This window comes from Onychomys torridus, chromosome 4 (assembly GCF_903995425.1).
Source record: "Onychomys torridus chromosome 4, mOncTor1.1, whole genome shotgun sequence".
In the NCBI taxonomy this organism is placed as follows: domain Eukaryota; kingdom Metazoa; phylum Chordata; class Mammalia; order Rodentia; family Cricetidae; genus Onychomys; species Onychomys torridus.
Window position 1 is genome coordinate 87,659,722 of NC_050446.1, and position 25,346 is coordinate 87,685,067.

Consider the following 25,346-nt stretch of genomic DNA (forward strand, 5'->3'; position numbering starts at 1 on the left):
CATAAAATGTGATTCCAATTAATATAGATCTGTGATTTTCTGTTATTAATTATATGAGTGATTTGAGTATCCATATCTTAATTTTATTATAAGGATTTAGAGGGAGGAGGACTGGCCTCAGTGGCCTCAGAAAATACATCTTTAAATTCTGTGATATTATGGTTTTGTTTTGTATATGCTTTGTGGCACTATTTCTGGGGAGATGTGAACAAATGTCTGCTTACCCAGATACAGAACTGCTGACACACCCAAGTATGGATACCACCAAAGTCCAACTTGGTGAACCAGTAAATTTTATTGATGTTACTGACAGGAATATGGATTGTGGGTTACTTATAGAAACAGAAATAACTCAAACACAGCTGAATCACCAAAGCCCACCCCAGCATGGGTGACAACTCATGAAAGCTGGAAACAGGGAGTGAAATCCAAAACCTGCAGGCGGCTCAACAGGTTGGAGAGTGCCCTTCCCAGCTAGCTCAGCTACTCTGGGCCTTTTCCAGGCAGCTCTGCTTGTTTCTCCTTTTTCCAGGGAGCTTACCTTGTCTGAGAGTATCTCTCAGCAGTCCTTGCTGGTTATTTATGCGTGGCAAGAGAAGGACCTGGTGAATCTGGTCCGTTTCAGGGACTTCCTGAAGCCATTATATTGTTTACTACTTGGGCTTAAAGCTCCCCTACAGGTTGGAATGTTTTACCTCCTGCCTGACATCCTGTGTCTTAATAATTTTCCCTCTAAAATGAGATGTAATTAATCTGAGATGTAATTAATCTGTTGCTACACAACAGTATAAGACTACAGACTAGCATTAATTTGCCAATGCCATTTACTGTAATGGTTCATTTATTCCTTTTCAATTGAGTTATTCTCAAGTTGGTAAAACAAGTCTTTATGGTATGGTTGTATCAGTAGTAAGGGGGAAGAATTTGAAGACACTTAAGTGCTTTTTTCTGTAACTATTCATAGATGCTAGAATCTCAGGGAAACTGCATGCAGTAAAAAAAAAAAAAAAAAAAAGAGCCTGACTCTATTGTATTAGCTCTTGGTTAAACACAAGGTCTGCTCAGTGGCTTCATGAGTTGGAGGGAACAGAGCTTGAGTTGTCCTATGTAGAGCATACCTTTAAAAATTGAGATGCAGAGCTGAAGAGATGCCTCAGAGGTTGAGAGCACTGGCAGCTCTTCCAGAGGTCCTGAGTTCAATTCCCAGCAACCACATGGTGGCTCACAACCATCTACAATGAAATCTGGCACACTCTTCTGGTGTGCAGGCATACATGCAGGCAGAACACTGTATATACAATAAATAAATCTTTAAAAAATTGAGATGCAAATGTAGCCTCCTGACACTTGAGAATAAAACAAAACAAAGCAAGCAAGCAAACAAATAAAAACCAATACAGCAGTTCTCTATTTTGTCTACCTTATCAAAATCACCTTGATTCAGATGTCTGTCTTTGGGGTTAGGATCCAGGCATGAGCCAGGATCAACTTCTGTAGGTTATTCTAATGTAAGTCAGCCCTGAAAAATAGTAGATTAGCATGGGGCAAAGGCTTTATGAGATGATAAAATAGGCTGTCTGGTGGAAAAGTTTTGACTTTCACAGTTCTCTAATCATCTCATTTATGTTCCTGATTCTGAGGTTAACATTGCTGAGCAAGATCAAAGTTAGCTAGCTGGGCACCTCACAGTTTCCCACGTGTCTCATTATAGCCTTTGAGGTTACTTTATTTTGCACTATATTTTATTAGAATCAGTGAGTGCTTTTTTCTTTGTATGCCCTTGTCCATGGTATTCCCAGCCCCGTACAAGAAGGGAAAGTAGAGACTATCCATATTTGAATGTGTTTTATCTCTGTTTCAGTGTCTTGTTTATCTTGGAAAACTGGAAATTTCTCACTGAATCAATCATGAGGAAGTCAGTTAACTTAGGAAGATCCTGTTACTAAGAGGAAAAAAATCCTAAAAAGTGACCACAAGGAACAGTACAAGCTAGATTCTTTTAAAGAGGCATGTGAGATATGTAGAACCAGTAATTTTTGGCTATCCAAAAGAATCTAGTTGATAGTTCCTACCTGTGTGCATGTATAGTCCTGGATTTCTACACATTGCTGGCCTGCTGCACAAAGTTTCCAACAAGTATCCTTGGAAGTCTTAGAGTTGCTAAACAAATTGTGAACTTCATACATAAGCAATGAATATATATTTAGTTTAATTGTATGTGACATATTCCATAACCTCATCTGTTGTTGCTGTAAGTCCACATTCTGAGTGCAACTGAACATTACCTGTTTTTATTTTACATGCCTGGCAAAACTTTGGGCATAGCAGTGGAGGAGAGGGCCAGAGCATTTATACATTCTTTGTGAGTGGGCCCTCCTGCTGAGAGACCACTACTTCATTTTACCCTAAATTATCACATTGGCTGATTTTCCTTTCCAATTGTCTTAGAGGTTTTCTCATCTTTAATGTTGTAAATGAGAGATGTAGGCTTGAAAATAATATGCCCAAGTTACTTACACACACACACACACACACACACACACACACACACACACACACACACACTTCTTAAAATCTGAGTGGTAGAGATGATGCCAGTTAGACCTTACAGCTATAGACAACAATCTAAGGAGCAGCTGCAACATGTTATATTTAGGGTACTTTTCCACCATGTGAGAGACACAAGTGTCTTGTCTCCCTTAGAAACCTGGGCAGGTAGCCTGGCCTCCTGGGTACTTGCCTGGCCTGATTTAAGAGAAAATTCCACTCTCCTTCCAGTTAGATTTGGCTGATTTTCACCTGCCTCTCCAGAGACTGACCTTCAGCTCTCTCTTCTGAGGTTCATTTTGTCAGTTTTAAATAAAGGGCTTTCAGTGATTGAATCAGAAGTACAAGTGAAAAAGCAAGCAGCTTCTCCCAAAGTTTGAATCTAGTCAGCTCATGATGATGCATGCCACACAAAGAACAGTCATCTTCTAATACCGTGTAATTTCATTCTATTTTAGTTTTAACACTTTCTCATTGACTATTCTGCTATATCTAGTCCCATATAGAATAGATATAAGTGTACTACATATATTAATTTTGAACACATTCATTATTGATATGGAAGAGAATCACAAATAATTTCAAAATGATACAAAACAAAGGTAGAGTAATATCTTTATATTACTAAATCTTTATTCATATTTCTGAAATTTATGGAGCTAGTCTTGAAGACCCTTTTGCTAAGCCCTGTATCTGATTTCTTTGCTGCTTTCTGTAGAGATGGTGAATGATTCCAGCATTTCTTATGTGGTCATCACCTTGCAGAACTCACTGGAGTGCCATTCACAGTCTACCTATTTATGTATTCCTAGATGCTGTAGAGCATGGGTCTTTCAAGCTCTATGCAAATGCTATCACAATATATGTTTTTAACAACTATAAAAATATTAGTTTCATCTCTCTAGAAAAATTTTCATCTCCATTTTTTTACTCCATTGTTTCAAAGCTCTAATGTAATATAGAGAAGTGTGGGTGATTTTGAGGCTAGGTATTCTTACTCTTAGTGAACCATTGAATTTCTCTGGGTTATGTATAGGAGCATGGGTGACACAAACAGCTGTATTGTGCAAAGCCTACCCTAGTCGTAGTGTTTTAATTTGGTTTATGTTGGTGTGATTAAATGCCATGACTAAAAACAACTTGGGGAGGAAAGCATTTCAGCTTACAGCTTATAGGCTACCTCCATCATGAAGGAAAGTCAGGGCATGAACTCAACTGCTTACTGGTTTGCTCTCCATGACTTACTCAATCTGCTTTTTTATGTGGAGGTTGCACCACCCACAGTGGGCTAGCCCCTTTGGTGTCAATCATTAATCATTAATCAAGAAAATGCCCCTTAGGTACTATTTTGTGTCGAGTTGACACAAAATCTAACATAAAAACAGCATATTGGTCAATAACTCTCAAAAGTTCCATCCCTAGAGCTCCCTACAAAACCTGAAGACAGCTCACTGAATTAGAGAGTCTTCAGAAATTGCTTGTTTATTATACAGCACTATGGAGGGGCCTTTTGAATCCTGTCAGTTTCAGGATCTTCCTCAGCCTTTTTATGTAAGTTTCCTTTACTTCTTGAGTCTTATGAGTTTACTTCTTCCCTTCAGAAGGGAATGTTTTTCAACTGGTAGGAAATAATTACACAGCACTGCACCCCTTCCTTAGTTCTTATATTCTTTCAGCCCCCTCCTCTACAAGATTCCCTGAGCCTTGGGGAAGGAGTGATGTAAATGCCTACTTTTTCCCCCCATATGGCTGGGTACTGGTCACTGTGCCAAAACAAGAGTCAGTTATTCTTGGGAACCTGACCGGTTATTATTCAGTACTCACTTCCCACACTAAAAGAGTAGAAAGTTTTCCTCTGGGACCTTGGCAGAGAGTGACAGTAATCTATGGGAGCAAACACAAAGATTTAGAAAGCACAATGGCAGACACATCACAAATATTTAACAAAAAGAGTAGCAGATGCTTCCCTAATGAAGCATTCTATTTTTTTTTTTTTTAGGTTCAACACATGATTTTTTGATATCGTTCCATGACATTAAATAAAGTCATCATATTGACTCATTAGTAGTATGTAACTCAATATACTGTGGAAATCTGTACACTAATCTTACATCAATATGTTTACCTCAAGTTTCACCATTATGTGTGAAGTGTGCTAAAGTTCTTGATAAATTCAACTAGTAATATTTGATGAGATGGCTCGGTGGCTAAAGGCACTCGCCAACGAGCTGAGGACTTGAGTTCGATCCCTGGGACCCTGTAAGGGGAAAATCTACAAGTTGCTCTCTGAGCTCCACACATATACTCACTGCATATATTATTTTGCTATCTCTATATCAATGACAAAGCCTCTTAATTATGATTGCAAGTGTCCTGCCAGATGCCTCTCACCTTATTTCCTTGAGGTAGGCTGTCTCACCAAACCTGGGAACTAGGGTGGCAGCCATCAAGCCTTTGTGAGCCTCATGTCTCACCTCACAGGGCTGCAGTACAGCTGGGTGACCATGCCTAGGTCTTTGTACTGTTTTATTTTGGTTATGTATGAATGCTGGGTATTTGAACTCAGATCTTCATGCTGCACAAGTGCTTTTACCTGCCGAGTCCACTCCCTGGTCCTATGATTCATTCTTATTTTCCTTTTATTATAGCATGCCAAACTTTTAATTATTCAGTATTTTTTTTACTCAAAAATGCTTTTTGGACTAGAGTTTATGTCAAAGCTCTTGAGCTTTTTATTTCTAAACCTGTGTTTAAATTTAGCATGTCACATCTTTAGAGTCACCTACTGTTCTTTCCTTGTCCTTGTTTTGAAAGTGAGATATTGTCATTTTTGTTAACAATGATTGTTCTTATTTTAGACTTGCTAAGGATTCTGAAAATGATGAAACATTTTCAGTGTGTTTTATGTTTAAATTTGTATTGGGTGATATTGTACTTCTATTGTTGATCTTTTTGTTTGCTTTGATTGTTAAGTTTCTTGATGGTGCAGATTAGAGCTTTGGCTTGAAGGTTCCTATCTATAGAATGATTTGAGGAATTGTGTATTTCACGAGACCTCCAGACAAGAAGTGCATCTTAGAAGAATGGTATTTTGGGGTTTCCTACCAGAATGATACAAATGCTGCATGACCAGTCAATGGGAACAAGCATGGGATGAGACGTAAGGTTGGAAGCTTGCTCTTAATCAGGTCATCTCTAATCCTCTTTGCATCCTGCCGATGCTTTCTTCGGCTTCCCTTTCCCACCGGCGGAAGCACACCTCTGTTGGTTTCTGAACTGTACACATGGTCTTAGAGTCTTCTTCACCCATAGGGGTATTCAGCCCTGGTGACTGCAGTAACTGTCCTGCCTCCTTCTGGAACCAGGTCCCAGCAAACTCAGAGCCAGAGGCCCTGGACACCTGATACCACATGGTTGCTTCATCACACTGCTGTCTAGGATGTTCTGTTCAGCTACTCACCTGTGACTTAACTCTCTTGCATTATAATTGAGATGTCAGTGCTGATGTCAGATGCTAGCCGGGAACACCTAGAAGCCCCCTCCATCATGCTTGCCTTTTTTGTAGGCATGGTTGGGAAAATCCTGCACGTGTTCTGCTTCTTCTGAAGTAGTGACCATATCCATTCTAACTTTTTGAATGACAGGCGTTGTTCCTCAGCTTTGGTTCAGTTCCCCACCCCCACCCCAGGTCCCCTGATCCTCACCCTCCTCATCCCTGCATCCCAAGGAGCCTTCAGGAGTTGCTCTGGTGCTTGGTAGGTAGTTCCAATGTGCAGTATTGTGACTGCCATCTAGTGACAGAATCAAGTACTTTCAGTTGTTTCTACATTTTATTCTCAGTGTGTAGGGAGGAGATAAGCTTCATCACGCTTGTGTTCCTGGAATTCTAAACTGCTTGGCATCTTCACCCTAACAGAATGGGATATAGGAGTAAGAGGATGAAGTAAAAAGACAGATTATCTAAGGCATCTAGGGTTTGATGGAATGGCTGTTTTCTCCAGGGTGAGCCATCCAGCAATGTGCTCTGGCAATACAGGTAATGTTCAGAGTCACAGCTATGACCATGATCTTTGAACCTGTTTCACATCATTATCTCGGAACTGTCTCTTGCTCAGATTTTCAGTATGAAGTAGTATAAGTATATACATGTTCATTTAGGCCCATTAACTTCTTTGCCTGCCTGCCTATGTTGTTTGGGGAGAACCCATCTCATGTCTCTAATCCTCTGAAATTTTCTAACTAGTAAACTTGCCTGGAAACTTGCCAGACATATTCATTAACCATTGCCGGCAGCAGCAAAGCTATGCAACAAACCAATGTAATTTCCAACAGCACTCAGTAACAAGTTTATGTAAAGATAGTTGTTCAGGTGAGCTCCTCCGAGCTGGCTTCCTTACCTGCTGTGCCTAGGGTTTGGGTCTGTGCTTTCTCCAAACCCACGCTAAGGAAGTAGCAGGCACCCAAGGTGTGTTCTTACCTAAAAGCAGGAGCAGTACTGCTAGAGGCAAGCAAAGCTGTCATCAAATGTGTCCTCTTTAATCCTACCCACCTGTATTCCATCAGCTCAAGATAGTCACTCGGCCAAATTGAAAGCAAGGGGATTTTCTATATCCCAAAGGAAAGGGGGTGCTAGTGATGAATATTTTTCTAGCAATGTTCCAATCCATGTCTGCAAATAAAACATTCAGATGAGATCAAATAAGGCCTTTTGAGACAACAAAGACTTAATTTTGTCATACCAGAGTATTCATGATGAAAGCTTCTTTCATATCAAGGATCTAACCCTTGAATGACCTTTTTGGTTTGGTTTTGTATTTTGAGACAGGGTTTCACGTGTAACCCTAGTTGTCCTGGAACTCACTCTGTAGACCAGGCTGGCCTCAAACTCATGGAGATCCTCCTGCCTGTGCCTCCCAAGTGCTGGGATTAAAGGTGTGCACACTGCTGCTGGCTTGAATGACCTTTTGAGTTTGGAAATGTGCTCTGCTCATTTTTATACACACTCTGCTTAGTTGAGTGCCTGGCTCAGTGAAAGAAGCTATTGGGTAGAGTAGGTTCATGCCACTGTAACCAAAATTCCATAAGCCGGGGAGCTTATAAACAAAAGAAAATTATTTTTCATCGTGTTGACGACTGGGAAGCCCAAGTTCAGGGTGGCAGCAGATTCAGTGTTGGAGGAGGGTCCATTTCCTGACCCACCAGATGTTCTTGTTGGGTAGATGCTTCTTATGTTGACCCATGGTGAGAGGGATGGGTTTAGGAGACTCTTGTGTAAGGACACTAATTCCATTCACAGGTTCATGGTGGTTTTGTCCTCATAACCCAATTCCCACTCAAAGATCCCTTCTCCTAATATCATCACTCTGAGGGAAGTAGTATTTTAATATATAAATGGGGTTCTCTAAGGAGGTTAGACCAAACAATAGGATATTAATAAGCTTAGAGAGTTGAGGCTTCTCCTCACCCTTTAATGCTGGTAATTCTTATGTTTCTGCCCAAAGAAATCTCAAGTGTTCTTGGCCAAGGTTAGATACTGACAATTATAATTCTTGAATTATTGTATCTTTCCCATCTGTTGCCCAGTGCTGTGTTGTTTAGGTACAGAAATTATTATCCTTTCTGTATACATGTAAGATGGTAATCAATTGACCCATTGTTCACGTAACCTCTACACAGCCTCATCCTTTCTGAAGGGACCACATGGACATTTGACCCCTAACCTGACTCAGATGCTGAGACCTTGTGCACACACTATTCACACATACAAGAATGTATGACAAGGTTTTTTTTTTCCATACATCCTGAGATTTCCAAGGCTGGTCTGAAAATGATTTGAGGAAGAGCAAGAAAAAGAGATTGGCCTAAGATTTCCTAGTTTTTGAAGGCATGAATGGGGTGAGGGTTTCCATTCATGGGCAGTAATTTGTGTGGTCTGACTATTGCCAAGTTTAAAGGCTTTCTTGCCCATTAACCCTTATATGGGAAGATGGGAAAGAAGGAAGTTCAAAGTTGTCAGCAGCCAAACATCCAAAGTGTCAAGCAAGGGGCTGGAGAGCTGGCTCAGCAGTTAAGAGTGTAAAAGCCCTACAGCTCGAGCACAGGACCAGAGTTCAGCTCCCAGCACTCACATTGGGCTGTTTATAATCGTTCAAAACTCCAGCTCCAGGGGATTGGAATCCTCTTCTAGTATCCATGGGCACTGAACTTACACGCATGAACACACTCAAACACTTCAAACAAATACCATGCGGAGCATGGTGGGGTATGCCTTTAATCTGAGTACTGAAGAGGCAGAGGCAGATGGATCTGTATGAGTTCAAGTCAGCCAGGGAGGGCTATATACTGCAGCCCTCTGTAAAACAAACAAACAAACAAACAAACAAACAAATACATAAATAAATAAAAATCCATCCATCCATCAAGCAGAACTTGCATCATGCCTTCAACCACCTGCTGGCAGTGTCCCTCCCCCAGCACTGCTCTCCTACATAAATAAATAAAAATCCATCCATCCATCAAGCAGAACTTGCATCATGCCTTTAACCACCTGCTGGCAGTGCCCCTCCCCCAGCACTGCTCTCCCTTTACCTTGGCTTCCTTTCCCACTGTTTCTGGCAGGTACAAAGGTTTTTTGTTGTTGTTGTTTTGTTTTTTGTTTTTTGTTTTTGTTTTTTCCCCCAGGCCACATGGCTAGCACTGGCTAGCTGCATTACTTATGGAGGCATGGCAGGCTGAGACCTGGCTGCATTCTTTGCCTGCCTAAGTATACTAAAAACAGGAGCTCACACTGGCTGGTTTTGTGTGTCAACTTGACACAAGCTAGAGTCATCAGAGAGGAAGGACTGGCTGTTGCATGTTCTCAATTAGTGATCCATGGGGGAGGGCCCAGCCCATGGTAGGTGGGGCCATCCCTGGGCTGGTGGTCTTAGGTTCTATAAGAAAGCAGGCTGAGCAAGCCATGAGGAGCAAGCTAGTAAGCCGGTCCCCTCCATGGCCTCTGCATCAGCTCCTGCCTCCAGGTTCCTGCCCTGCTTGAGTTCCTGTCCTGACTTCCTCCAGTGGTGGAAGTGGAAGCCAAATAAACCCTTTCCTCCCCAACTTGCTTTTGGTTGTGGTGTTTCCTCACAGCAGTAGAAACCCTAGCTAAGGCAGTGTGAGAGGGTAAGTAAAGTCAGATTTAACAATGGACAGTGACTACTAGCCTGGGAATCTGGAGAAAATGGACGGAACCTAACCTCAATCCTTGAATTTACTAGACATCAGACCTTACACTGTTTACTTTGACACCCCTCTTCCTCAAATCTCGGGATTCAAAATAGATGAGATCTCCTTTTAATTAATTAATTAATTTTTAAACTTTAAAAATCGTGTTACGTATATAGGTGGGGTTTTTTTTCCCTCCCGTATGTATATTAGAACCACATGCATGCCTGGTGGCTGCAGAGGCCAGATTAGGGCATGAGATTCTCTGGAACTGGAGTTACAGATGATTGTGAACTACCATATGGGTTCTGGGAATGTAACCTGGATCCTCTGGAAGAGCAGCTAGGGCTCTTGATTGCTGAGCCCTGACATAATCCCTCTTTTAACAACTTAGAGAAAATATCCAGACTTTTAAGTAAGTTTGGTGTTTGGACAAAGCGAGCAACCTTGAAGTTTCTAGGGATCCCAAGTTTTGTATGTACTTCATGTTTATCCAACCAAAGGAACGAGAGCTACACCAAGCCAACAGTCCCCAGGCTAAATGGCACAGGTTCTCTGGAGCTAAGTGTTGTCATTGGCATTTATTGCTTGTGGCTTTGGGAAGGCTGTTCAACCTGAACATCTCAGGTTCCTCCTCTGCCACGTGGGCTTAGTTATGATAGGGTCTTCTTGGAAGTCTGTAGTGTGTACTTCAATCTGTTCCTGAGGCCAGTGCTGTCAAAGAACAAGACCAGTCTCATATTTCCTGAGATAAATGTGTATGGCCAGCTGTAGCCAACAGCTATGGTGGACCTGTACCTTCAGTGTTAGCGAAGTTGTTTCTGATTCTGCCTCTGGCAAGTTGGAGACACAGGCCAGACACTTGACAGAAAAGATGTTTCATTGCTGTGAACAGGTCAGGAAGCCGCCAAGTGAAGCCCCGAGTTTGATTAAAGTGCTGGGTTAGAACGAACTCTGTGGAAGGAAGTTCTTGTATATCATTTTCCAGAATGTTGGATTCTGCCTCTAAGGAGATTTTGTGTTTTCTGTCTTTCTTATACGATGTAAAAGAAAGGATGTCTTGGGCTTCTTTATTTGGTGCAAAATATAAAATATTTTCATTAATGTCTGAGTTTTCATCGAGGTTCTGGTGACTGCAGAGGGCAGAGGGATTTGCCACTTTCAAGTCCTGAGATTCAAACCCTCTGTTCCTCTGTCCCACGAGAACAAAATCTCAGCCACCAAATACCAGGGTTAAGTTTTCTTCTTAACTAATGCTAGCATCCTTGGTCTTGTACTTAACATCTCTGTCTCATCATCCTCCTTGAGAATGTGCCCCAAGCTACTTTAAGACATTTTCAAATCGAAACGGAAGAGCAGAGGGTTGCTTCCCATAAGGCACTTGTGAAACTGCCAACCTAGCTTTGATTCAGGATTATTTGGGAATGTTTACTTAAATTTTTATTAGATATAATGGTGTGTGTGTGTGTGTGTGTGTGTGTGTGTGTGTGTGTGTGTGTGCCTGCCTCAATGCATATGTGGAGGTCAGAAAACAACTTGCAGAAGTCAGTTCTTTCATTTCACTATGTAGGTTCTGGGGATCAAGTTCAGGTTGTCAGGCTTGGTGACAAGCACCTTGATATACTGAGCAATCTTGCCAGCCCTATGAGGAACCTTTGTATTCCATCCTGTTACCTTCTGAAGTCTTAAAATGAATATCTCATTAATAAAGGCTGCATTTCCTTTTATTACTCTTACTGGCATAAGGGTGTGCTTTCTGTTCACCTGTAATGGTGGTATGCTTATCCAAAATATTTGCTTAAGGAGGAGATAGATCGTGCTTTTCTGGGTGTTAGTTTTGCAGTGACCTCTTTTGTCAATTTGTTAGTAAGTTAGTCATAATTCTATATGTCACACCCTTACTGACACATTCTATATAAAATGAATAAATGTATAAGATGGTCTATGTGATTTCTGTTCAGAGCAAGGTAGATACTTTTCAAGAAGGTTGAATTTACTGGTTTCCTTTGACTGCTTCATAGAATATTGGGTTGACTGGGTTCATATATTTATTGTCACATAGGTTGGGGCTCTACCTCAAAGACCATTAGAAAAGCATTTGATAAATTTAAGAGATGGCAAGAAGCCGGTGTGCCTGGAATGTAATGAATGGGCTGGTAGAAGGAGTAACATGAGATGAGAGGAAACAGATCACAAAAAGCAAAGGCTATAGTCCTTGGGGCGCGCGCGCGCGCGTGTGTGTGTGTGTGTGTGTGTGTGTGTGTGTGTGTGTGTGTACACCTGTGTTCTCATGTGTCTAGGTACCCTTGTCCATACTTGTGTGGTAGGGGTAGAGGCACAAGAGTTTGATGTCTGGTGTTTCCTCAATTGATCTCAACCATATTTTGGGGGACAGGACATCTCACTGAACCTAGACCTTTCTATTTCAGCCAGACTGTTTGGCTAGTGAACCCCTGAACTCCACCTGTCTCCTTGCTCTGACCTAGCTCTTTGGTTGCAGATGCATGCTGCCAAACCCAGCTTTTATTTGGGTGCTGGGTATCTGAACTCAATTTTCACGCTTGTGCAAAAAGCATTTTCACCATGGAGCCACCCCCTGGCCCCTACAGGTTGGAGTCTGGAGTCCAAGTTCTGTGGAAAACCAGGGGTGAGATATGGTCTGGGTCATATCTTTAATAGATTGCTCATACTGTGATGGAGGAAACTCTGTTTATGTTGGTAAGAGGGGAATGAGGCAGCCTCTGGGAAGGAGAATGTAGGGTATTGGAAAGATGGTGGTGTCCCAGATTATAGCAGTGCTTGTTGGGGATAGCAACAAGTGATTTGATCTTTGGTGTGGTATAAATTGAGAGCTCACAGCATTACCACGGGAGCTCAGTCCTCACAGGGCTGCCATGTGGCTAGCTCTTAACAGCCAAGCTCCTCTCCTGGTGGGGCTCTACTGCATCCTCATCCATTTTGAAATGGAACTCGAGCTTGCCTGCCTAACTCATGATACCAAATTAGAGGAATAGTCTGTTTCTTGCAGTACAGACTTGTGACGGTGAACACATTTGTAAAGAGCTTGTTTGTCCCACAAAAGTCCATAGTCACAGCATTTTGCTTTGTAGTTCTCTCTAGCACAAATGGTTCTGTGGTCCTATGCACATTAGCTGTTCTCCTGGAAGTAGAGGTGATTCCTGTGCTTTCCGCTCAGCTAGTAGGGGTGGTAGTTTTAATACCTGGCTGCAGTTCCTGTGTACACTGGGGTTGTATTTCTGCGATGAATGTCATTCAGATGAAAAGTGGACTAGAAACTTATTTTTGTCCAACTTAACTGCCTCAATTCTCCTGGGAATCTCTCCTTCAAACGGTCTTGGCTTTCTTGGTTGACCAAGAGACTAGAAACAGCTTGCCTTCATTCATGTCTTGTTCTCTCTCTCTCTCTCTCTCTCTCTCTCTCTCTCTCTCTCTCTCTGTTTTCTTTTTTAAAACAGAGTTAAAAATGGAGCTCTGTGATCTCATATAGAAAGTTTCTTTTATAATCTCCCTTAACACATCTGTGTTGTTCACCGTGGGGCATGAACTTTCAGCTCCTTGATGACCAACACCTGACCCACTCTTTATCTGGCTCTCACTCACATGCCTCTTCTCTTTTTACCCCTGCCCTGGTTGCTGAATTTGGCACTTTCCATGATCCAGGCTGTATTGAAGGGAAGGAATCCCCTTTTACCCCAGTCCTGGCTGTGTCTGGACACGATGTGTCTAACAGCTCTCCTTCCTGTCCACACGTGATGTGGTTATTTGGAGGGTGGCTGCCGGCTGGGATTCAGGTGATATGCCTTTGAAGTTTCTGACTCATTTGTGCTCCTTTGTAACTGGCTTCTCTTGTGATCTTCCAGAATACCAGGCTGCTATCTTACATCTGAAGAGGGAGCACAAAGAAGAAATCGAAAACCTGCAGGTATATCTCTTTGATTCTATTGAACTGGCCTTCTGATGGTTATTTTTCTTGTGTGCTGAAGTAAATATTCCTCTCTTGTAGGGAGTATTTAACTGGATAGCAGCTGCAGCTCCCAGCTGCCAGTGGGCACCAAGTGAAGTAAATATTCCTCTTAGTGGGGAGCATCTAACTAGATTTCATCTGCAGCTCACAGCTGCCAATGGGCATCAACCTTATTCCAGGATGAAAGCCTTGGATGCGGTGTTTAATAAACTCTGGTTTCTAACATTGAAAGAAATCACTGTAAATGCTTTTGGCTTTGGCAAGCGTGATTCTGTGTTTTTAAATCAGGAAAGAAGAGAGTGTTGAGACATTCACTGATCTTGGGAAGTATTTTAAAACTTGATGTTGCTCTACACCCTGGAATTGATTTCTGTTCCACTCCGTTCTCTGCGTGCCTCTTGGTTCCTCCCTGGGGCATATCATGCAGATGAAGAGTGTGCTGAGTCACCCTGTGTCCTCAGGGTGTGCTGACAGGTGCCAGTGGGTCCTCCTCTGTTTACCATCGAATTGTCAGTCTCTAGGTTTGTTGTTTGCTTACAGGGCCTATGGCAGGAAGTTCAGAGTCTTAATTTCAAGCCGCTGGATAGTGAATCAGCCCTGAAGTCTAGGTTATTCGTGGGTGGGGTAAGCCACATACATTATCCAGGAATAGTGGCAAATTTTAAATAAAACTCCTACTCCCTTAAATATAAACTCCATTATTTGCTACTTTAATCAGTTTGTGGCTAAACTATCCTTCCTTTTAAATGTTATTGACAAATAGAAATTATAATTTGTAGTACCTGGCATGTTTGGAGATAGTGTGCATTCTGGAGAGATTAAATGGAGTTTACTTACAAATGTGCTACTTCAATGAATTTGTGGATCAAATATTCCTGTTCATTTTTTGTTGTTGTTATTGTTGACAAATAGGAGTTGAATATAATTTATGGTGCACAACATGTTTTGGAATATCATACTTTGTTGCATGACTGAGCTTCATTTACAAATGTATTACCTCATATACTTAACTGATACTTTAGTAAGTAGACTCCATTCTGTTAGCAGTGTTCAGGTAGGTAATGCATTGCTGCTGGAATGGCCACTACAAGCAAGCACTTCAACTTCTCATATCAAACTGAAATTTTACATCCTTTGATCAACCTCTCCTCAGTTATTTCCCTACCTATCACCCCCATCCCCTAGTAGCCATCATTTGACTCTGTTTTTGTGAATTCACTTTCTTAAAACCAACCTATAAGTGAGATCACACAGAGTTTTTCTTTCTGTGCCTGGTTTATTTTTCTTAACATCTTTCAGCTTCATCCATATTACTGACAATGACAGGATTTCCTCTTTTAGTTTTGGCTGAATAATACTCCGCTGTGCTATGCATATTCTTTACTCTTCCATTCTTTTACAGACATGCAGATTGAGTCTATATCTTCCCTTTTGTGAACAGTGTTGCCGGGAGCACAGGACTGCAGCTATCGATAGCTTCCTTGTGAACATTTATAGTAGCAGAGCTGCTCATTCATACGGTGGTTCGGTTTTTCATAAAGTTACTAGCTTACATTCCCTTGAAAGGAGTTAATGGTTCCCTTTCACCATGTCCTGGCCAGCACTTGCTGCCCTCCATCTTTTTTAGTGATAGCCATTAGGACAAGTGAGAAAGGACACCCCACTGTAGTTTTAATTTACATTTCCCTGATAATTAGTGATGCTGAGCATATTTCCATATACCTGCTGGCCATTTTATGTGTACTTTTGGGAAATAGCTACTCCTTTCCTTGCTCATTTTAAAACCTGGTTTTCCTGTTAGCAGGTTATCTGTATTCCTTGTATATTTTGTTTACTAACTACTTAATTAGATTTGTATAAGTTCCTCCTTTCAGTTTTCTATAGTATGTTTTTATGCAGTAGAAGGGTTAGCAAGGTAGCTCAGGGGTCACCAAGTAGTTACCTGGTTCAATCCTCAGGGGCCACATGGTAGAAAGAGAAGTGGGGCTCCTATGTGTTGTCCTCTGATTTTCACAGGCATGCCATAGCATGAGGACATGTGTGCATGTTTGCATGAACCCGCACCTACCCACTCACAAAATAGTACATGAGTAAGTAAATGTGAAGAAAGCAAGTCATAAAAAGAAAAAAAAAAAGTGAGACGCTATGTTGGGTTTTACCTGAAGTCATTGCAAATAGCTATTGTACAGATTCATGTCATACCCATTCACACTGATATGCATGGTTTGGAAGAGGGAATGAGTTAATTTAACAAAGAAACAAAGTGGAAAAAGTGCCTCTCACTCCTAGGGAAAAGGGACAGATTGAGCCCATTTCCTTGTTTGTAAAATGAAGTCACTTCCTTTTTCTCTGTGGTGGAATGAGAAAGGTCCCTAGGATTTGAAGTTGCTGGTGGATAGTTAAAGCATGGTTAAGAGAAGAGTCAGGACAGGAGTGCTTCCCTAGACAGGCTTAGTAACAGTGAGGTGGTCAGAGTCTTTAGTTTTCCTGCTTGCAAATCAGCTCTGTAAGGAATGGGCCAATGAAATAATAGTCTCACTAGAGGGAAATGCTTAGCTTTGGAGTTATTACTCCAGTGGGCACTGAGCTAAGCACATTACGTGTAAATTATACTGCAAAAATCTTCTAATCCTACCTCTCAAATGAAGAAAATCTTGGCATGTTAGTCAACATGCCAGCACTGTAGCAAACATACACTGCAATAGACTCAAAGCAGAAAAAGGTTTATTTTTGCTTCATGGTCTCAGTCCATAGTCAGTTGTCCTTATTCCATTTGACTTATGGTGGGAGTGCATGGCAGGAAAGGCATGTTGACTTCACTGAGTATGTGAAGCAAAGAGAGAGACAGGAGGGGCCCAGGATCCCACTGTTCCCTTCAAAGGCACCCCCTTACTGTTCTCACTTCCTTCCACTAGGTTCTTCTTCCTGAAGGTCCATCCGGTCAGCTGCCTGTTGTCCTATGGGCTGGGGACCAAACTTTGAACATATGGGCTTTGGGGGAACACTGGACATCCAGACTAACAACAAGAGATGGAAGAGTGAAGAGGAAATGACAGGGAAAAATGTAGTGTGATGCTGATTCCTGTTTTAAATATGAGTTAGATTATGATATGATTAGCATTACTGAACATTAACAAATTTTCATAATTATAATTTAGAGGTTTTAGAGAGTAAATTTCTTAAACAATTATCCACTCTTTTGATGTTATTGGTGAAGTTAAATTTTTTTTTTTTTTTTTTTAGAACCCAAATACATTGGTTATGCCAAGTTGTAGAGTCCTGTGGCATGCTACGGCTGTGTGGGCAGCAAGCCCAGTTTCTATAGTTGAATAGTCTTGTAATGTACTGCAGTCACAGGCAGCCAGCCAGCGGTCTGTGGTGTGCCCCCAAGAAGCATTTTTATTTCAAATATAGCACTTTAAAGATATGAAATAGGAAGACACATTTTTGAATGCAGAGATGTGTAAGAAATGGATTTCTAGCATTTTGTTTAAATACATTAGAAAATTTGGCAGTAATGTTGTTCCATGTAACTTCCAACTGCTTAACATGGTAGCTGCTGACCACTTCACCTATGCTTTTCTGTCTACCACTGTCTGCCCTGGGTGGTTTACCTGCTTGACTCCTGTGTGCTTCAATTATCTCCCATTTCTGAATGATAATGGACAACAGCAACCAGTCAGTGTAGATACCGTTCATAACAAATACAGACCAAAACCCAGCCTGGCTGCACTTGTGGATTCTCTCTGAATATCACCCCTACCTATGGCAAATACCACCGGACTGGTGGAAGGTAATGGCTGGGAGGTCTGATGCTTTGGTGCTCATGTCTTTATGTGTGATGCCCCGGAAGCCTTTAGTTTTGTTTTCTTTTTCATTGACAGGGCATGGAGAAGTCAGGTGTTTCAGGGCTTCCTAAGCCTGCCTTTCTGTACTGTTCTGGACCACAGAATCCTCCAGCAATGGAAACTATGTAGAATGCTCCGGTGGGAGATTGGCTTTGCAGACTGTCTCATGAAGGCCAATAGGTGGAGGAGCTTTTAGGCTCTTTCATTCTCTTCATCTGACAGTTGTGGAGTAGTGTGAGAACCAGGCTTGATTCTCAGAGTAGCTTTTCAAATGTGTACTCACACACATAAAACTTTTTATTGATATCTTTAATGAATCAGATATTGCTTCCTTATGCTTATCCACTACTGGCAAGTTCAAACATTTGGCTGATGTTTCAAATAACCAGGGAAGGAACCAGACATTTTCTATGATGTTATTATTTCATGTAATTTATATTTTTACCATAGGAAAGTTCTTTCTTTTATCTCCCTCCCCAAAAATATGTGTTCTCTTTCTCATCTTCAAAGTTTGGTCACTTCATGATACTCATTATTGTCTAGTTCAGGTTTTGATAATCTTATGATTTTTGCTTCCTTTGGGGAAAGACAGAAACTTCCCTTTTATGTTTCCTTAGAGCTTCTTGCCTGAGAAGCTTCTCTGTAGGGTTTATAGGAAGCACTGCTCAGCAAGTTCACGATCACCGGGTAGAAACAGTTTAGACCTCTTCAGGCATTTGGTAAAACTCATTCTCTCCCAGTACAATAGTTATTTCTTTGAGGTTGCTTAGGACCTAGGATTTGAAAATCACCACCACAAACCCTTTCATATGGTAGCGTGAGATAACTCAGTTCTCTTTGGCATCAGGGCTCCAGTATCTTGCACAATGACCACATGAAATAGGTAACTTCTCTGAGACTTAGTTTCCCAGTCTTAGCAACTGTGTGTTATTGACCTTGTTGGTGGTGAAGCTAGCATCACCACTCCACTCAAGGGATGTTGAGTAGGACACACCCTGATGGCATTGGTTCTGTAGCACAGATGCTTCTCATTCATTTTCCTTGGGTTAAATCTCTTTGTAATTAGACAAATTGAGCCTAGAGTGCTTTTTGAGTTTTGTGGTTGTGGATGTTGTGAGTATTTCTTCAGGACATTTGACTTACTCTTTGAATGTAACTTAACTGTGCTTTCAGTCCATTCTCATGCTCTGGTGCTCAGTATCAGGACGGTCCAAACCGGATCTTCTTCATTATTTTACTCATGACCTCATTTCATCCTAGAGTATTTTCACGGAATACTGTTGTTCTAAGTTATTTTTCTGTTGCTATTATAAACTCCATGACCAAAAGCAATTTGGTGGGGCTAGGGGTGGGAAGGTGGGGCTGAGGGCTAGGACACGTGTGTTTGGCCTCTACTTTCAGGTCATAGCCCTTCACTGAAGGAAATCAGGGTAGAACTCAAGCAGGAACTGAAGCAGAAACAATAAAGGAATGTTGTTTACTTGTTTGCTCCTGGCTCTTCATGCTTAGGTAGCTTTCTTATAAAGCCCAGGCTAACCTGCCTAGGGATGGTGCTGCCCACAGTGGGCTGGACGCTCCTACATTGATTAGCAAGCCTTACAATGCTCCATAGACATGCTCACAGGCCAACTTTATTCTTCAATTGAGGTTCCTTCTTCCCAATGTCTCTAGGATGTATCAAGTTGACAATCACAAACTAACGAGAACACTTGGGCATTTAGGTATATACAAAGTGAGATAGATATGGTTTTTTTGCATAAAGAATTAAATTTTGCTGAATATTTGATTCTGAAGTACATAGAACATCTTTATTTTTAAGTTTTATTGATATTTAGATTATAGATTATAATTATCAGTGCTGAGATTATGTTGCATAAATAAAAAAATGGCAAAAGTATATTTAGGGCCATTTCTGAAGTCTTTGGAAATTCTGTTCTAATTGCAAGCCAAAATTCATTTAATTTTTCCTTTTAAATGAAACTCGATTCAGGGACTTTACAAACATTAAAGCTAGATATTATGACACTATCCAAGCCAAAGATAATTCATTTTCAACACCATGTGCTAAGAAATGATGAGAAGGAAATATTAAAATGTTTTCTATACTAACCCGTGGCTTCTCTAAGAGCAGAAAGCTGCAGGCACAGTAAAAACACGGGGGTTTGTAATGTATCATTGCCTTCTCGGAGCTGAACTGGCTCCGGCAGCATTCATGGGTGTTCCATGGTGGGCTGACAGATGCAGTGGGAAGCAAGCGTGTGTATGCTCTGGAATGAGGCCGCATTTGTGTGACCCAACCAGGACGAGTACCACCAGAGTGACCTCAGATTCACCCCACAGTTGGTTTTCATTAATTTTTGGTCATTGCACATTCAGAAACTTCTTAACTCGTGTCAGATTAGTCATTGCTCTCACAGCTATTTTAAAAAGCTGTGCTCTGCACCAAGTCTCCCTGAAGCCTGTTCCACAGAACAGCAGCTTTTGAAATGCTCCCAAAAAAGATGTGTGGTTTAGGGTCAGTTTAAGATTGAGAAATATCTACCTGTTCATTTGGTGCAGATTTGCCTTGTTAGAAAAGAACTACAGACATTTGAATGGCTCCCCCCGACACCAGAAGCTCCTGTTTTGATCTCTGTGTGGTGTTGTGTCATATAATATATTATCTCCATGCAGAAATTGCTTGCTGAATTTCACTCAAATTTTTTGAGAGGATTTATCACACATCTGTGCTGTGAGGCTCTGGTCTCTCATCTGCTTACTCAAGGCATTACTGAGGCAGCGGTGATTTTTGTGTTTCTCTCTGTCTAATCCAACGCTGACCCAGTGATCTCTGTTGCTGTGATAAACTGCTCTATCCAAAAGCAACTTTGAGAAGGAAGTGTTTTTTCCTCTTCTTACATTGTCAGGTCAAAGTCCATCATCAAGGAAAGTCAGCGCAGAAACTCAAGCAGGAACTTAAAACAGAAATCATGGAGGAAACTTCTTATTGTCTCTCTCTTAAGCTCTTATATATCTTAAGCTTCCTTATACCCCAGAACTACCTGCCCAGGGGATGTCTCTGACCACAATGGTTTATGCCCTCCCAAATCAATTAATCAAAACAAGCATGCCCACAGGCCATTCAGATCTGTTCTTTCCCTCAATGTAGGCTTCCTTCTCTGGAGACTCTAGGGCAGTGGTTCTCAACCTGTGGGTGGCAAGATATCCTACATATCAGATTGTTGCACGAATCCTAAATGGTCTTATAATAACTCAGAGCCAGATATTGGGGTAAATGCTGAAAGATCAGAGAAAAACTAGAGAAACTTCTCACCATTACCAAATCCTCAGGCAGAATGGAAGGTGAGATCCTATCTCCAAGAATCCTCTGACTGAAAGCCTCTGAGTCCTCAGCAAAAAAGCCCTCTAGTTCCTGTCTCCTCATGCCTTATATGCCTTTCTCCACCCAGCCATTTCACTTTCTTCCTAGTGTTGGGATTAATAGCGCGTGTGCCTCCCAAATACTGGTAGCAAATGTATGAGTTCTCAAGTGCTGGGATTAAATGCTTGTGACTCCCAAATACTAGGATTAAAGGTGTGTGCCACTATTGCCTGGCTCTGTTTCTCTCCTAGACTGAATCAATCTCATGTAGTCCAGGGTGGCTTTGAATCATAGAGATCCAAACAGATCTCTGTGTCCCGAGTGCTAGGATTAAAGGTGTGTGCCACCACTGCCTGGCCTCTATGTTTAATCTCGTGGCTGGCTCTGTCCTCTGATCCTCAGGCAAGCTTTATTTGATACACAGAATATCACCACATCAGATATTAACCTTATTATTCATAACAGTAGCAAAATTGCAGTTATGAAGTAGTAACTGCAGTGAAATAATTTTATGGTTGTGGGGAGGGTCACGTCATCATGAGGAACTATATTAAAGGGTCACATCATTAGGAAGGTTGAGAATCATTGCTCTGGGGTGTGTCAGATTAACATTTAAAGCTTTCTAAGGCAAGTGCCTAGAAAAGTTCTTGGTCCATGGGTTATATACAGATATTTCCTATAATTTATACATGAAAATAACTGGGCCCAACTCTCATCAAGTCCCTGTCATGTGCCCAACAGAAAACCTCTAAAGATTGTGACTTTCGTTGGAAGTTCTGAGCTAGTAAATGGAGCCTGAGTTTAATCCAGCTAGGTAGGTCTGATTTGAAAGCATTGCTCTTTCCAGTAAGCAACACAGCATTAATCCACAGAAAATTAGACTTACATCTGGATTCTGTTCCGTTAAACACTGTAAATACCATGAGCTAGGAGCAACATATTGGGCTCATCTTCCCAGCATCTAAAATGAAGAATCTGACTACACAATCCCTAGTAGAGTCTTTGAGCGCTACCCTAGACCACCTTTGTACTTAAATTTTTACGTATCACATTTCAGTATGTTTTTGTCTAATTTAGAGCCTCTAAATCCCTACTTGTTCCATGCCTTTAAAATGAGCAAAAACCTTTTAGCTCCTTCTAGCTGCTGTTCTTATTAGGCAGTGAACCACTCTCAGTGGCCTGTGGGGAGATGTGTGGTGGGGTCCTACTTGTACCCTAAGTGGAGCCTCGTCAGGCATACCACTCCCAGAAGGAAGCAGCTCCCAAAACAGCCTGTGAAATCTGGAAAGGCCCCATTTTCTCCTAAGGGTCAGGAGGGAAGTGGGAATGTGGGGTAGAAAGACCTCTTTGAATTTCTGTTGTTTCTGTTTTAAAGGCAAAAGAGTAAAAGTAACAAGCATTGCCTTCGGCTGTCTGTGGGGAGCTTGATGCTTTAGCAGTCGTGTTTAGGGCCAGCACTTTAAGCAGTTTGGGACTGTCCTAGAAGTGACAGCCTGTTTTGTCTGTTCTTCACTGCTATTCTTTGGGTTGTGGGATACAAGGAAATGGACCCGCCAGCACTTGACCTTCCCTTTACGGGAAGCATTTTGGTTTACTCCATTCATCACACGCTCCGTTCCTAAGTGAGGAGAAGCATCACTGAGCAATGGCCTCTGGCAGGCTCTGGTCATTGCACAACACAGTCACATTTATGGTAACTCCCACAGCAGAATGGTCCAGGGATCACTGCCAAGTGGAATATTAACTTAGGTTGTACCTTGTCCCCAGGGGAACCAAAGGATATGGTGGCTTCCATGAAAAGAAATGTGTGAGTGTTCTTACTTTACAATCTCTGACCCTGTTCATTGGTCCTTTCTAATGGTTCACACCTTGCTGTTAGAACAAACTGACTGCTTGCTACACATGAGCTGATACAACTCAGCTCGAAAAAATGTTGATCCGAGACCTATCCATTTGTGTATTTGTCTTTATCAACACAGCACATTTAAATCATAATTTCTGTGAGGTCAAGGGAGCAATTTGGACATTGAACAAAACTGCCACAAATGTGAAACATGACATTTTGTAAAACTTTCCTGGTATTCCCCCAAGTGTTCATATCAGTGTAAATAAGGTGCCAATAAAAGAAGAAAGAGAATGCCTTAAGGAATATTTTAATCTCTCTTTTCATTGTGCACAATATAAACTATTATGAGTTGAATGGAATCGAATCCTGTGCATTTTCTGGTTTTCCCATGTAGTGACTGAGACCCTTAGGCTCCTTAGAAGGGTGTGGGTAGACTTGGAGCTGAGTGCTCATGGAGGCTATGAAGTAGGCAGTCCCTGGCATACCTGGCATCCAGGGTACCTCTGTCTGAGTGTTGACCCCACACAGTTCACTTGTTGTCAGGTCTCAGGTTGTACCAACTGACAGAAGGAGGCAAGGTAGAATGAAGAATGTGTTCATTAGTTCGCAATGGCATGGATGTTTGTACTAAGTTGTCAGTGCCCCTTCATTACCATCAGTACAAGTCCTTCCTGAATCGCAGGATCATTGCTATGAAGAAAACTTTCCTTAGCTACAACTTGATATATATGTCTCTGATTACCATCAATGGGTGAGAATTTCTTATTCTGTCTGTGGAAGCTGGTGCATAGAGTTCCATTTATTTTTATTTTAATTTTCTTTATCTGTCATGACCGTACATAGTAAATAGTCTTAACTGAGAAATGTGGTTTTCTGTCTGATAGGGAATCTAGTTTTATTTTAGAAGCAATTCCTAGACTCACCACTGGAGGTCAGGTTGGCCCTTTTTGTCTTAGAACCAAGTATGCTTTCTTCTGATGCTTGAAGCCTCTCCTGTTTTATACTAAGAGTTTTTGCTTTTAACAAGTGGAATTAAAATAAATAGTATAACTTAGTAATTTCATAGAGAAACATACCCATAAAATGTGTTTGTGTGTGTGTTTATAACCAGAGATAAGGCTTTACAGAAGTATATAGCTTCTCTCTCATCTTTGTCTTTCTGTTTATTCATCCATATATCCATTGTATATGACAAAAGACAAAAGGTCACCTAAAAATGACTTTAGAGACTGATTTTCTATCATTTAAAAATGGAAAAGGGAGCTAGAGATATCTCTATCATCCATTCATTCTTTCTTTCAGGACATATTAATGAAGTGCCTACAGATTGTTAGCACTGTGCAGATGCTAAAGGGACTGAACAGACTCCTGTTCGTTGGGATGGGGAGTGAGGAAGGGGGAGGGGAAAGAGGGAGAGAGAAGGGGAAGAGAGGGAAAGGGGAGAAAGAATAAGATTAAGAGAATATTTCTCATGGAATGTTGCGTGCTGAGTTTTGGAGGCATGATCTGAGAGGGTATAACTTTGGTGGGCAAGGACATAAACTATTAGGAAGTGACATTTTATGTAGCACTTAAGGTGTGAAGAGCCTTGCTACTCCAAAGTTCCACAGAGAGTCTGATCACCAGAGCATCCTGAGCGGCAAACAACGACAGCTGAAAACAAAGTTTTGAAGTAGAACTTCTCAAACTTTATATGCCGTGTCTCAGAAGGGGAAAGTCATCTTACCAAGTCTTAGATTCTGTGTTTACATGTATGTGGAAGGAAAGGGGTGCTGTGAAAGAGAACTTCCTGCATGCGATGTCCTACAGAGTAACTCTAAGGAGATGCTGAGATAAGATACAAATTGGCCTGCCACTTTGTTATCCTGCCTATTGATCTTGGCCTGTGGTTTAAAATACCCCCATAGCGCAGGAAGGCAGGAGGCCTTGCAGGGCTCTTTTCAAGTCTTCTCATGTTGCCCTCAGGATGGGATTTTTGCCCCGAGGATGTGATGAGATCCGCTGGCTGGTACTGTGTGGAGACTGAAGTGGGTCTGCATTTTCCAAAGTCCTGTTGCTGTTGGAGAGGTGGATTTTAGGAAATGGAGGGAAATGGGAAGGGCTCAGGGTCATTCACGACAGAGATACTGGTGACTTCAAGGCACAGGAATGAAGGAAAGAGCTGTGCTCTCTGGCCACGAGCACTGGCCCGGTATCTGTGCCAGTGTTGGCTTCTACTGGAACTAGAGCTGCTGAGTCTCTCACCATTGTTTCCATTTTAATCAGTGGTTTTCAACCTGGGGTCACATATCAGATATGCTGCATATCAGATATTTACACTACGATTCGTAACAGTAGAAAAATTACAGTTATGAAGTAGCAACAAAATCATTTTATGGTTGGGGTCACTACAACATGAGGAACTGTATTAAAGGGTCTCAGTATTAGGAAGGTTGAGAACCACTGCTTTAAACATTTACAGCCTAATGCTGTCTGTGGTACCCAGGATTTTATACACTAAATATTTCTCAAATGAATTACCAGGGAAGAAGAGGGTGCAACTAATATACTATCATA

The 25,346-nt window shown here is 41.5% G+C and overlaps 1 protein-coding gene across 3 annotated transcripts in view; it reads left to right on the forward strand.

Moving 5' to 3' along the window:
- The window catches only part of Fmn1 (formin 1), a 365,829-nt gene that overhangs the window by 131,617 nt on the left and 208,866 nt on the right, over positions 1–25,346 (forward strand). For all 3 annotated transcript variants that reach the window (XM_036185303.1, XM_036185304.1, XM_036185305.1), the window contains one exon: positions 13,632–13,693. In XM_036185303.1, the coding sequence (XP_036041196.1) occupies positions 13,632–13,693 (62 nt within the window). The remainder of the gene's footprint in view (positions 1–13,631; positions 13,694–25,346) is intronic.